At 38.8% G+C, this 15,432-nt stretch overlaps 1 protein-coding gene across 3 annotated transcripts in view; it reads right to left on the bottom strand.

The window, feature by feature from the left end:
* ARAP2 (ArfGAP with RhoGAP domain, ankyrin repeat and PH domain 2) overlaps positions 1 to 14,753 on the bottom strand; it is a 171,035-nt gene extending 156,282 nt beyond the window's left edge. For all 3 annotated transcript variants that reach the window (XM_072125916.1, XM_072125929.1, XM_072125925.1), the window contains exons 1-4: positions 14,526 to 14,753; positions 10,673 to 11,424; positions 7,050 to 7,117; positions 3,091 to 3,170 (exon numbers count right to left, since the gene is read on the bottom strand). In XM_072125916.1, the coding sequence (XP_071982017.1) occupies positions 3,091 to 3,170; positions 7,050 to 7,117; positions 10,673 to 11,346 (822 nt within the window). In that variant the 5' untranslated portion in view covers positions 11,347 to 11,424; positions 14,526 to 14,753. The remainder of the gene's footprint in view (positions 1 to 3,090; positions 3,171 to 7,049; positions 7,118 to 10,672; positions 11,425 to 14,525) is intronic.
* Between the last annotated feature and the right edge of the window lie 679 nt (positions 14,754 to 15,432).

Below are 15,432 nucleotides of genomic sequence, written 5' to 3'. Positions count from 1 at the left end.
GCTGTAGGCACTGACATTAGCAAGGTGATCTACAATCACTTCAGGAGAGGGTGTCAAAAATGAAGCAGTCAATCAGGACAAGGGAAAGGTGTAAAAACAGTTTACGGAACACTTTCTATTCTATATTCTAGTGAGTCACCATTTACATATTTGCCAACTTCGTTTTCTCTGTATTTAGACTTCTCACCATGGCCACAAAGATATGTTTGCACATATGTTTCCACCCACTACACTTAGTTAAAGAAAGAGAAGAGAACTAAATAGCTTCCTTTATATTATATATCCAGCAATATACATATATTTGATTGGGACATGCTTTACTTTATATTAGCTAAATTGGAGAACACAGGTCAAGATAATCCTTCCCTATGTCCGTAGTACAGAAAACATATCTGACTAGATAATCTAGTATGATCTATTATGTTCTTGAGCATTGAATTTAATTTATAATAAGTCAGTTATGACTCAATTTACTCCTCCCCCTGCTCTGAGTAAGAGCAGTAGAAGCTTCTCTTTAGATATTACAGTGGAAGGGAGGGTCCACAAAGTAATTTGAATGCAGAGATCAAATAATGAATCAGTTTGAGTAGACCCCTAGTGCTTCACTAGCTACAATCCTGGAATATAAATGCCTTTGTAATTGATCTGCTGTTACTAACATCACACACACAGGTTATTAGCCCCTGCCCTGCATGCTAAACTGCTCAGTTCATTGGTCAAAACTGTTTCGAATGAAGATGGATTTTACTTTGAATGGTATATCTATTAGGTGGGGAAGGGGACAGGGGGACTGAGTCGGATGAAATCAATGTTTAGCAAATTTACGTCAAACTTATAGCAATATTCGAACAGGTTTTTTACAGTACTAGGAAATATAGATGTGAATTAACTTCTGGTGAAACAGATGCCATACGTTTATCTTCAAAAACTCTGTGTATGGCTGCTCCTAACTACTTCTCCCCTTAATGAAGATGGATGTAAGGAGTTGACTAGACTGGATAAAAGCTGATAAGAGAAAACAGAGGCTTTTTCCTCTGTTAGATATGTTTCTTTTATCATATTAACCTGAACTATATATATATTTTTTTTAATTTTGAAATGAAAGTTACTCTTTAAGATTGCAATGGGTCAGGAACTGTTGCATTGGGTCAGGAACTGTACACTTAGCCTTACTATCGTGCAGCAGATGACACATTCATGAAGACCTGAGCTCAGTTTTCATGAATATGGTGCATGCTGCAGGTGCCCGAAGTATAGGAATTGTGTGCACCAAAAAAATTCTCAGTACAAAAGGGAGTATGCTACGTTTCTGTCTGACTTGCCAACATTAATGTGATGGTAGGTGCAAGTATGCACCGGAATGTCCCTTTCTGTGCACAGGATTGTGTTGTGGCATGAATAGCGCAGTCGTTAAACAATACTGGCACAGACACTTCATAAATACATGGGCAACTTTTTTGCACATGTATTTATGTGTAGTCTACGCCATAATTCTGTTGCAGGCTGCTAAGTAAATGTGCCCCATTGTGTTCTCACAATCTGAACCATAATCCCACACATGTAACATTGAATATTCTCAGAGGCGTCAGATTGCCCACTTGGTGTGGAGATGTTGTGATGGTGGGAAAATGCCACAGTTCTATGTATTCTTAGCTTAAATGCAAGACAACATTGTACAAGTCATGACAAATACCCCTACTGACTTCCTTCCACATGTATGACACTGGGGAAGATTTACAGAATTCTGCTGTGATTTGTACCAAAAGTGGTCTGCCCCACATGAAGGGTTTACAACATGTTTAAGACAATTTTACAACTAGTATGAAATTATGGTCTCTGAAACAAAGGATGTGGCCTCCTGGAGGGAAAAAATCAGTTTACCAAAAATTATGCAAATGTGTCATGGGCACGAGTGCCCCTGCAACCCATTCCCTGGGTCGCAGATGCACCTGTGTTCCTCCTGATGCCTCCAGATCTTCCCTGCAAGGTATCTCACCTCTCCCGGCTCCAGCGGCGGTCTCTGCGGCTCCCGCGATACAGTACGCGCTAGTGTTTGGATTTCCTGTTATGACCCTGGTTTTGTGTTTGACTCTGATCCTGCTCCTCCTGCCCTGACTTCCTGCCTTGTTCCTGACATTGATCCTGTACTGCCTGTCTCGACCTCCCGAGTGTCCTGACCACAAGTTTGTCTGATGATTCTGTACCTTGCCCTTGCTGCCACCGTGGACAAATTCACACCTGTGGAACGACCTGGTGGTACCATGCTGTAGCAAGTCCAACCTGCTTTGCAGCGGGCTTTGGTGAAAACTGGGTACCACTTAGACTCTGGTCCCAAGTCTCGGCTTGCGTCATCGTCCCAGGTATTGGCTTGCATAATCTTTAACTTCACCAGATTATCATCCACCATGAAACACTTTGACGACTCTGGTGCAGCATAAGACTAGTCCTAGTCTAACTCTTCTGTTTTACCCTTAGGGATAATGGTGGAAAAATAACGAGGGGTAGTGGCGCACTACAGGGTAGGGGTCTTCATTGGTCCCAATTGTTCAAATTGAGAAGTAAATTCAGTGATTATTGGTAAAAAGACTATACAGTTCAACGCCTTAACGACGTCTTCTTCAGGCCAACTCTGGAGAAACGTGGAGCCGGTGACAACTCCACATCTCTTGTGGGAATGATATTTTAAGCATTTTTTTGCTTACAAATGGGCATTATGATATGCTTTCTACACCAGCAATTTCTAGACAACTCTATTTTCAGGAACCAAGCCAAATGATATCATAGTAGGCAGTAATGGAAGAAGAGAAAGGTGCAGCATGACAAGGATACAATGAGAAAAAACAACCACCTCAGATTTTTCATAAGAATAATCTATAAGATAAATCACCTTTGTCACATACTTGTATGTGTAAAGGAAATATTTCATCTGTTCTCTTACTTTCTCTTTTGAGAATTCACCCCCAGGCGATCTTTAGCTATTTTAACCACATACATTTAGTTTTAATTAGATCTCATATAACAAAAAATGTATTGTTTTCCGGTTTTCTATTATTGTAGTTGATTTGCATTGACGTATAAGCTTTCACATACCTTTGTGTTCTCGGAATCTCTGAAAAAGAATGTCTCTTCATATGGCGAGATAGGGGGGAAGTTTTCATCTCCAGATTGTTCTGCATTAATTATAATAAACAGTCACACTCATGATATATTTGAAACTGCTAAAAATTAACAGAATCTAAATTAGGACACTATATAACCCATTCTAACCCAATCTAGGAAATTAAACATGCCATATTTAAATAGTCCTATAGAACAGTATTGTGATGCTCCTATACAGTACCCCACGAATCTGCATCCATTATAACTATATTCTATATACATCTATATATCGTGTTATGTCCCTGTAGCCTTATTAATAAATAACATATTCTTTAGTTAATGGCACAACATACAGCATTGACTTTGATAGTCAGATAGTTAAAGGAAATCTATTATTTCTTTTTATGCATTGTGAACCAAATATACCTTGAGAATGCTGTAGCTGCACTGATGCAGAAACAAATCTTATTTAATCTCTGATCCGAGTAGTTTTGCTCAAAAACAATTATTACATTCAGAACTTTGGAAAAAGTTGTGTGCATAATGACTGCTGTGTTTCACTGAGCCTCCTATACTGTCCAGACAAGATTAATCAATCTGAGCTGGATGACTCGTACACAGCAGCTGGAGGATGGTTCAGCAATTGATTACTTCTGCCAGGACAACACAGTGAAAATATCACTCTCTGAAGCTGTGCATAATTAGGGTAAGGAGAAGCGCCGGGGCAGCTACAGGAGCAACACAGCCTCATTATCATATTTTTTATGATTGTTTTTTCAGCAAAACCCCTCTGATCAAGATGTGTTTCTGCATCAATGTAGCTACAGCATGTTTGGTTCAAGGCATGTTTGGTTCACAATGCATGAAAAGAAATGGTAGATATCCTTTAAGGAGAGTTCTCCACTAATTTATATAACACAGAACCAGTTTTTGCCTTCCCAGTGAACAAGCATATTACCAGACCATTGCCATATTCAGGATAAAATCTGAAGACCGATATGCCTTTCCCATCACAAAACTTTTTGAAAATGCTAAAATCAGATTGCAATCATACTTGCTGTACAACATCATATGCAACATAACCATACAAATTGGTGTAATATGTAGCAGTAGAGGCACACACTTTGGATATATGCTGACATAGAAGTGCCGATAGTGTGACAGATTTAAAGGAGTCCTATCGTATATTAGAGTATCATTCCAGCCTGGTTATATTATTATTGCCATCACCATTTATCATATACTGGACAAGTAAGTCGTACTAAGAGCAACATTATTCAACTCCGCTTATTTTTGATTACACACTGTCCAATAATTATCACTACTAATCTTCTGCATTGAACAACTCCTTATTGGAAGGATCCGTTTGGTTATGTTGCATGTAATATTTTACAGCAAGTATGATTAGGACCAACATATTAATATCAGGTGGAACCTTTGGATCAACTCTTTGATTGTTGCATGGGCACCGCAAGTGAATGTCATTATGAATAATTTATTATTATGCAAACTCTTTGTGCCACTTCTATGTCTATCTTTGGATTTACACTGCCATCAGATTCATTAAAGTAGCATTGGCTATGGGGGTTGCATAAAAAGTGGCAAAATACTATCAAAAGTCATAGCACATAGAGCAGGGTGGGACTGGACTCAATTTGTGCCAAAGCTTGCACCTAAACAGAAAGGTTGGGCACGGCGGCTGCATCGCCCATTGGATACCTCAAAAAGCCTAAGCCTATCTATGGCAGGACACAAGGGTTGTGGCCACTATCATATGTGGGCTCTCCCCCATATTGTTTTGCTAGTACGTGAGGTTTTTGGTGTTGCAGAAACATCATTATCAGCTGTTTTATACTTATATCTCATTTACCCTACTATACAAGGGTTAGTGTCTAGAACCCAATTATCTCCACATTTTGTGGTAGGTGAGCATTTCCATATTTGTTATTATAAAAATTAGAATGTTTAAAATTTACAATACTGATTGCACATGTATCCATGTAGTGTTTGCGCAACTATTGTGTGCAATTATGACGGAAGTTTGACATATACACTCACCGGCCACTTTATTAGGTACACCATGCTAGTAACGGGTTGGACCCCCTTTTGCCTTCAGAACTGCCTCAATTCTTCGTGGCATAGATTCAACAAGGTGCTGGAAGCTCCTCAGAGATTTTGGTCCATATTGACATGATGGTATCACACAGTTGCCGCAGATTTGTCGGCTGCACATCCATGATGCGAATCTCCTGTTCCACCACATCCCAAAGATGCTCTATTGGATTGAGATCTGGTGACTGTGGAGGCCATTTGAGTACAGTGACCTCATTGTCATGTTCAAGAAACCAGTCTGAGATGATTCCAGCTTTATGACATGGCGCATTATCCTGCTGAAAGTAGCCATCAGACATTGTCATAAAGGGATGGTCATGGTCAGCAACAATACTCAGAAAGGCTGTGGCGTTGCAACGATGCTCGATTGGTACCAAGGGGCCCAAAGAGTGCCAAGAAAATATTCCCCACACCATGACACCACCACCACCAGCATGAACCATTGATACAAGGCAGGATGGATCCATGCTTTCATGTTGTTGACGCCAAATTCTGACCCTACCATCCGAATGTTGCAGCAGAAATCGAGACTCATCAGACCAGGCAACGTTTCTTCTACTGTCCAATTTCGATGAGCTTGTGCAAATTGTAGCCTCAGTTTCCTGTTCTTAGCTGAAAGGAGTGGCACCCGGTGTGGTCTCCTGCTGCTGTAGCCCATCTGCCTCAAAGTTCGACGTACTGTGCATTCAGAGATGCTCTTCTGCCTACCTTGGTTGTAACGGGTGAGGATTTGAGTCACTGTTGCCTTTCTATCAGCTCGAACCAGTCGGCCCATTCTCCTCTGACCTCTGGCATCAACAAGTCATTTCCGCCCACAGAACTGCCGCTCACTGGATGTTTTTTCTTTTTCGGACCATTCTCTGTAAACCCTAGAGATGGTTGTGCGTGAAAATCCCAGTAGATAAGCAGTTTCTGAAATACTCAGACCAGCCCTTCTGGCACCAACAACCATGTTACGTTCAAAGGCACTCAAATCACCTTTCTTCCCCATACTGATGCTCAGTTTGAACTGCAGGAGATTGTCTTGACCATGTCTACATGCCTAAATGCATGCCATGTGATTGGCTGATTAGAAATTAAGTGTTAATGAGCAGTTGGACAGGTGTACCTAATAAAGTGGCCGGTGAGTGTATGTGTTGCATGCCACTTAAACTTGGTGCACCAGAAAAAAATTGGTGCTTTCAGTTTCAACAATTTGGGCCATTACTCTTAGTAAATCTATTATGTGTTGAAAACAACTAAAGTAGTTGAAACAAACAAAAAGTAGTACGCAATTCTAACTTCAAAGTCAAAGTTGGACCTGGAAGACTGTCGTTTATCAGTTCTCTATTTCGTATCATAGAGGGGAATCCTGTATGCCCTCTGGACAGGAGTTGCATGTATGATCTCAATGTAGGTGGCATTTCAGACATCTGGACGAGCCTTTACGTCTGTCGGCAGTATAGTAAAAAATGCCCGAGGCAGATAAGCATGAAATAGCTAGCATATGTAAAGTAGTATGAGAGCTAAAAGATAAATCAGTAAAGAGCGCGTAGAGCAAGTTTTATAGTTGATTGTCGGGGTATAAGTATTTTTAAATATATGGTTGGGAGGTCTTTAAAAAAATTCTTATTTACCTCTCCAGCTCCTGTTCTTGTCACTGCCGACTTCTGTTTTTATACAGCATCAATTTGTGTGTGACATTTTTGTATACAATCATGCTCCTGCTACTGCACTCATATACAGGAGCGTTGTTTTACACCAAAATGTCACACACAAATGAAAAGATGCACTTTTCTCCTTGCCTTTTCATTTGCATAGATATACAGCAAATTGAGACTTATTATATAGTAACTTACCTTTTCCAAAGCTCTGGGCTGATATTCCTCCTATATAGGAGTCGGATGTTACACTTCCTTTTGGATAGCTTAAAAAAAAGGAAATTTGACATTAAAATAATTTGCATATGAAGCCCACACTATAGTATGATACGTACGTATAGTTGCATTATTCAGGGAAGTATTGTCAGTGGTGTAACTTGAAGCTGCTTGGCCCTTTGTAAACTCTTAATAGTCTCATGTATGGGGAAGACAGTGGCTTATGGCCCCCTAAGGCTGCTTGGCCCAGATGCAGCCACACTCAAAGTTACCACCCAGCGTACTGTCCAGTGTAAGGTATGATCTTAGCACTTAGGGACCTGTTAATACCACAATGATCCCAGTTGTATTGGAATATCATGATCATATCATTATCATATAAGTTCAGTGATCTGTAATATACAGGAGTAACATTTGTTTTAGTGAATTATTGGCTTATTTTTAAATAATGTATTTTATCACAAATTGGTAACATGATGGTAACCGGACCCTTAGATTGCTTTGACTAGCACATCTGTCCATTTTGCCCCTTGATATGATGCTTGAATGCTTCTCCTTGTGCCAATGCTCTTTATATAGAAATGCATCAACCTATTGAATTGTTCTCAAATAGCTTTTTGTAAAGTACAATTTGCTATTATTTTCGGAGAGCTTTAGTAGGCTATGAAAATAATCATTTTCTGTAATATAGCATGAGAAATTATGAATCATAAGAGAATTGTGTGTCTGTAAATGTGAATTGCAGAACAAAATAGCAGCCGAATTTTAGATATTGTGGGTTGTTAGCAGAAAACAGCAGAAGGAGGTTAAGAAATAAACACATTAAACAGTAAGACTTTTCAGTTGTTTTGCAATCAAGAATTTAGATGAAGAAAACTTCATGATGATTTTGACAAATTATTATATAGATGGAACATCTGTGCCTGTTTGGTTGTAAAAGACATCCCTGTCCTTTAAATATGGTCGAAGTTATTCTGATAAGTGTCATTTTATTCTTGGAATACATTTTGTCCTCACAAGTCTGAACACTCCTTTATTTCATGCCTGACTTCATTTATTTCCACCACAGCTGGGTGCACAGATTGTTCCTCCCCTCAAACTTCTCCCCTGTTGGTCTGATTTGCCTAGATGTGTGAGAACCTCTACAATCAACTTCTGGACTGGGACTCAGACTTTTCATATATGGATTGCCTGCTAAACCATCTGTGCTCGCTAAAATTCTTATTTGGAACTGATGGCATTTATCTTGACTTCTATATTATGGATTTATTGACCATTTACCTGTTTTCTGACCATCTATTTGCCTTTAGATTTGGTACTTATTTGTCCTCTTGACCAGTTTCTGTTGACTAATATTTGTATTGCCCAGTCTTTTCTCTATGTTTGAAAGAAGAAAATGTTGACAACTTGTTACCGCTTACAGTAGGCTGGGCAACTAGGTAGGGAGAGCTAGGAAAAAGATTAAGCCTCAGGGCTCCCTGTCTTCAGCCCATCCTAGCCATGCCTTCACTGCATTACAATAGTCAGATAGTTTAACCCCTTAACGACTTGGCCTTTTTTAGTTATTCCACTTCCATTTTTCACTCACCAACTTCAAAAATCTATAACTTTTTAATTTTTCCACTTAAAGAGCTGCGTTATGGCTTATTTTCTGCATAACAAATTTCACTTCATAGTGACGGTATTTAATATTCCATGGCGTGCACTGGGAAGCAAGAAAAAAATTCCAAATGCAGTGAAAATGGTGAAAAACCACATTTGCGACGTTTTCTTTTGGGCTTGGATTTTACAGCTTTCACTCTGCATCCTAAATGACATGTCTACTTTATTCTTTGGGTTGGTGCGACACGTGAATACCAAATTTGTACAGGTTTTATAATGTTTTCATACATTTAAAAAAATTAAAACCTCCTGTACAAAATATTTTTTTTTATTTTGCCATCTTCTGGCGCCAATAACTTTTTCATACTTTAGTGTACGGAGCAGTGGGTAGTGTCATTTTTGCAAATTTTGATGGCGTTTTCATTGCTATAATTTTTGGGTTAGTGCGACCTTTTGATCACTTTTTATTAATTTTTTTATATTTTTCAAAATGGCAAAAAAAGTCATTTTCGACTTTGGACGCTATTTTCCGTTACGGGGTTAAACGCAGTGAAAAACCGTTATTATATTTTGATAGATTGGGCATTTTCGGACGCGGTGATACCTAATATGTTTAGGATTTTTACTGTTTATTTATATTTATATCAGTACTAGGGAAAGGGGGGTGATTTTAATTTTGAGTTTTTTTTATTATAATTTTTTTTAAACTTATTTTTACTTTTACTATTTTTCAGACTCCCTAGGGTAATCTAACCCTAGGTAGTCTGATTCATCCTATCATATACTGCCATACTACTGTATGGCAGTATATGTGGATTTTACTCCCCATTCATTACAATGTTCAATTAGCACATTGTAATGCATGGGTTAAAACGAAGTAGCCTCGGGTATTCGGAACACCCGAGGCTACCATGGCGATGGATCGCCGCTCCCCGTGACGTCATCGGGGAGCTACGAACCGCGGCAAGATGGTGGCCATCTTTTTGAAGCCGCCGGCAGCATTGCTAGCACCGCTCGCGGCTGTGGAGAGGGCTCGGCCTGCGTGTCGGGAAGGGGTTAAGTCAATAAAATTTAATCTCTTTGGACTCACAGCTGGTTTAGATTTCAGTCATTTTGATAATTTACTTTTGAAGAAGTTGGGGAAAAGGACAAAATTTGGGCTACATTTGTGTACATTTCCTACATGTTATGTACACAAGCTAGGTAGCCATGCCATCATATGTATCAGCATAAAAATTTGAATTCCATCAATAAAGTCTTGTGACTCTATTTCTACTGTATGTTCATCAATCAATGATAGATAAAAAGCAACATTTTTTATTCAAGGACCGTTATGTCAATAAGTTCTCTAATGTCCTTATAACTCCTTGTATGGTTTAGCAATTGCACTTCCTGTCCATGTCACAATCTCTTGTAGTATCTAAATGATCTACTTATACTAATGTACAGTGTGGGAGGAGCTGACCTCCAATAGGTTATTATTTTCAGGGGCGGCCTTATCTTTCTAAAAAAGAATTGCAGTGGGTCTTATTTTTGGGGTGTGTCATATTTTCAGGTAAACAGGGTATATATATATATATATATATATATATATATATATATATATATATATATACAGGCAGTCCCCGGGTTACATACAAGATAGGGTCTGTAGGTTTGTTCTTAAGTTGAGTTTGTATGTAAGTCGGAACTGTATATTTTATCATTGTAATCCCAGACAGAGCTTTTTTGGCCTCTGTGACAATTGGATTTTAAAAATGTTGGGTTGTCATAAGAATCAGGATTAACACTAAAGCTTCATTACAGACACCTGTGATAACTGTTACAGCTGATTATTGTAGCCTAGGACTAAAGTACAATAAATTACCAATATCCAGAGGTCCGTTTGTAACTATGGGTTGTATGTAAGTCGAGTGTTCTTAAGTAGGGGACCGCCTGTATATACAGTATAAGTAGTTTACAATCTAATGTTTTACATAAAGACAAAAAACATAAAGACTTACACATTATTAGATGAATTACTGGCAGAAATGGGTAAATCTGGGACAGGTCTGTTCCTTAGAATGAATGATCTTGTAGGACCTGTCTTCATTTGAGTTTTCTTTGTGCCATCATGATTCACTTCTTTGTATAATTCATTGTCAATCATTGGTCCTTGGAACTCAAAAAAGTTTGCAGAATCCTGTTTTTCAGTACAGTCCAGTGTTTTATCATAACTTTCACCTGATGATTCTGGGGATTTTTCTTGCCCATTGAGTTCTAAATGAAAAGAAATTCCATTCTCATTTTTTTGGGGTATCCCATGATCCAGTGTAGATGCATTATGTGCCATTGAGAGATAATTGAATTTAGAATCTGTAGCATTGCCCTCATTACCAGTCGTGGTGCCGTCTCCATTGTCAGGTTGCAAGATTCCTCCATCAGTCTTTTGCTTTCCACTATTAGGATATTCAAGATCACCACGTTCCTTCTCGAGTTCCTCTTGTATCTTTCTCAGGATTCTCTTTCTATGTCCAGTAAGTGAGACTCCCATTTCCTGCAATGTGTCATGATTCAATCGTACACAGTCTGAAACTGTTCTGTAGCCTAATATTCTGAAGAGAGTGTGATAAATTTCCAAATGAATGTCACTTAGCATTTGGTCGACTGGATATTTGTTTTCCTTGTTGGAGGCCATTATGAAATTCTGAAATTAGCATATGCATAACTGGTAGATGAATCAATTTTTGAGATCTTTCATGTGAGACATAAACACCTAGAAGAAAGGAAGGTTGTTGTATTAATAAATGATTTTAGGTGGTCAGTTGTAAACAAGTTTTTCCTTCTGATACATACATAATGGGGGATATTTATCATACCCAGGTGCTCGTGCATCTGTATAGTTTTCTTTATTTACCTTCCATTCAAGGTAGTTTCTGTTACTCTTCCATGAATTATAGCATTTCTTAACCCCAGAAAACCCTTTTTTCTATTATTGTATTTCAAAAATGTTACTACATTTTATTTCCACACCAAAACAAAAGCGGATGAAGTACGTTACATCCAATAAACAGTGAATCCAAATTTATACAGTATAAATACTATTTAGAAGTGAAAACCTAAAACCAACTGAACCTTATTTTATTCATCTAGCTGTGTTTCAGCTCTGACCAAGAGACCTGCCACGACATGACAAATACTCAGAGCACTTAAAAATGTTTAATAGGAGGTGTTACAATGTTACTGGGGAGACTGTCAAATTGGCACTGTGCAGTTTTTATGAGGTTAATAATGTACCAAACCAATTACAAAGATAGAGTCTTATGTTCTCAATGGCTATAACTGAAACAATTGTAGCCAAATATTATATAAAGTCTTCCATTGATAAATAGAAAACTTAATAAGTGGAACTTCCTTCCTCCAAAAAAACCATAACTTATGGCAAAAGATTAAGGCGTCCCATTTAAGATTAAGTCCCATAGCAGTGCTGATCGAGCACATATATATATATATATATATATACTCACTTTATTAGGTACACCTGTCCAACTGCTCGTTAACACTTAATTTCTAATCAGCCAATCACATGGTGGCAACTCAGTGCATTTAGGCATTTAGACATGGTCAAGACAATCTCCTGCAGTTCAAACCGAGCATCAGTATGGGGAAGAAAGGTGATTTGAGTGCCTTTGAACGTGCCATGGTTGTTGGTGCCAGAAGGGCTGGTCTGAGTATTTCAGAAACTGCTGATCTACTGGGATTTTCACGCGCAACCATCTCTAGGGTTTACAGAGAATGGTCCGAAAAAAGAAAAAAACATCCAGTGAGCGGCAGTTCTGTGGGCGGAAATGCCTTGTTGATGCCAGAGGTCAGAGGAGAATGGGCAGACTGGTTCGAGCTGATAGAAAGGCAACAGTGACTCAAATCGCCTCCCGTTACAACCAAGGTAGGCAGAAGAGCATCTCTGAATGCACAGTACGTCGAACTTTGAGGCAGATGGGCTACAGCAGCAGAAGACCACACCGGGTGCCACTCCTTTCAGCTAAGAACAGGAAACTGAGGCTACAATTTGCACAAGCTCATCGAAATTGAACAGTAGAAGATTGGAAAAACGTTGCCTGGTCTGATGAGTCTCGATTTCTGCTGCGACATTCGGATGGTAGGGTCAGAATTTGGCGTCAACAACATGAAAGCATGGATCCATCCTGCCTTGTATCAACGGTTCAGGCTGGTGGTGGTGGTATCAAGGTGTGGGGAATATTTTCTTGGCACTCTTTGGGCCCCTTTGGGCGGGGGAACTAGGAGAGAGCACACACCCCCCTCTGGCCTGCAGTGGGAGCCGTGCGTAAATTAAAACCTGGGGAAGCTGAGAGGCGCTCAGATGCCGTCAGCCTGAGCACCTCCAGCTGTCTTACAAAGTATGTATTTCATTATTAAAGATGCCAGAAGACTTGATATAAAAAACAGTCTCCCCATCCCCAAGACGGAACAAGCAGCCTAATTGGGACACTCTACCACCAGTAGACTGGTGGCAGATTTCCTTTGAACAAATTTACAATGCAACCATGACTTATGGAGTTTGTAAAATTTTCATGGTTTTTAAGATCAGTTTTATAATATAGTAAAAAATATGAATATATAGGATCTTCTTTGCTTAAGATAATGTCTTTATACTCATAGAAGACCAACGTAATACATTTGGTTAATACACAGTAGTATACATAGTAGATCGGGTTGGTGCGCCCCTCCCAATATATACAGTAGAAGACCTTATGGATTCCCCACTTATCAATGGAAGTAAGACATAGATACATTTGGTGAACTGCATATCTTTAGTATAAGATGGAAATAATTTTAATGATTATAGATTTAATGAGACAACTATTATAAGAGACTATAAGAAAAGTGAAAACTGAGAAGTGGTGGACTGAAATTGTGTCTGGCCTCCAAGCTAACTATTGAGCTGTGGTTCTCAGCTGGAGGTATGTAGCACACGGCATAACATGTACAATACAATCACTCGATAACAGTAGCCAGGGGGTATTTCTATCACTACAGTGTCAATGAAAAACCATAGCAACAGCAACGATACAACAGTTATAGTTCCAAACAATAAAGAGTAGATCATGTTCTTTTATTGTGAGAGGGTGACAGAGCCTAACACAATGTTATTTTGCATAATCCTTTTACTGTCTCATATATATAGGTTTATTTAGTACTTTTTCATGAAATAATTCAAAATATCAGAATACAGGCAGTCCCCAGGTTACGTACAAGACAGGGTCCGGAGGTTTGTTCTTAAGTTGAATTTGTATGTAAGTCAAAACTGTATATTTTATAATTGTAGATCCAGACCAAACTAATTTTGGCCCCAGTGACAATTGGAGTTTAAACGTTTTTTGCTGTAATGGGACCAAGGATTATCAATAAAGCTTCATTACAGACACCTTAAAGCTGATGATTGCAATCTGGGACTATAGTAAAGCAACCAGAGAGCTTCACCAGAGATTAGAGGGTCTTTCTGTAACTATGGGTTGTCTGTAAGTCGGGTGTCCTTAAGTAGGGGACCGCCTGTACATTGTCCTGTGAATTATTTAAAATGTCCTTAATAGGATGCCAGAATTTCCCTTTGAGTGAATGTACTTAGATTAACATCACTCACATTCCCATAATAGGGGGAATTGTGCATTTTTGATTATATGAGGAGCATTCATAGAGAAGGAAATAAACAAAATAACCTTATAGAAATCTAATGATCATAGTTGCAGTTATCTTCTACGTTGCTTTGTAGTTCATTGCTGATCTAATATATAAAACTTAGCAAAAGAATAGATGTGATATATTGTATATTATAATTTCTACACCTTCCCCTCTTACCTTAGGCAATGAACGTGTAATGTAATTGTATACGTCCGAATCCCTTATCAATATCCTCATAGTCTAGAACAGATATCTGTCGTGCAAACCTTCCTGACATTATGTCCAGTACGAGGCGTCTGTTTCTTCCTTTTCATTTTTCCTACTTCCTTTTTAGACTTTGTCCGAACATAATACTTGTTGGTAGAGGCAGGGCACAGGTTTCTCTCTCTTTTTCACCTAGGCATGTCGATAAGTCACACCCAGTTCTGCAAACTCACTACCTGAGTCAATAGTTAGGAATGTTTTATTTCAGCATGAGCTGCAATCTATTGCTTTTAACACCATGTCAAAAGAGCTGTCATTATATGTACTCAGAAAGGATGGCCCCGGGGTAGCAAATAACTGCTGGGAACATCCCAAGATATTGAATATTATTGGTCGTAGAACATAAAGTCTTACTTTAAGGGTAAGAAGGCATGCCTTAAGTTTTTCATTTTGTTTTTTTTAAATCAAAACATGTTGTGTGTCCCCCACCCACCTCTGTACACACGTATAAACTATGAGGTAATGTATGCAGAGAGGAAGGTAACATGATACAGCTTAGTGTATGAAAGGGACAAAACATAATGGGGCAGATTTATCAAGCAGTCTGAAAGTCAGAATATTTCCAGTTGCCCATGGCAACCAATCACAGCTCCCCTTTAAAATATTCATGAGCACTGGTGAAATGAAAGCTGAGCTGTGATTGGTTGCCATGGGCAACTGGAAATATTCTGACTTTCAGACTGCTTGATAAATCTGCCCCAATGTTCAGGGAAAAATTACTCTTTACTTAAAGTTATGTGGACAGTGTTGGCATGGACTAGGCTCTGGAGTTGAGCACATCTCTGCAATCTTCTGCAGTAAATGGCTGTAACATACATCT

This window comes from Engystomops pustulosus, chromosome 1, assembly GCF_040894005.1.
Source record: "Engystomops pustulosus chromosome 1, aEngPut4.maternal, whole genome shotgun sequence".
NCBI classification, from domain to species: domain Eukaryota; kingdom Metazoa; phylum Chordata; class Amphibia; order Anura; family Leptodactylidae; genus Engystomops; species Engystomops pustulosus.
This window is presented reverse-complemented; position numbering and strand designations above follow the sequence as displayed.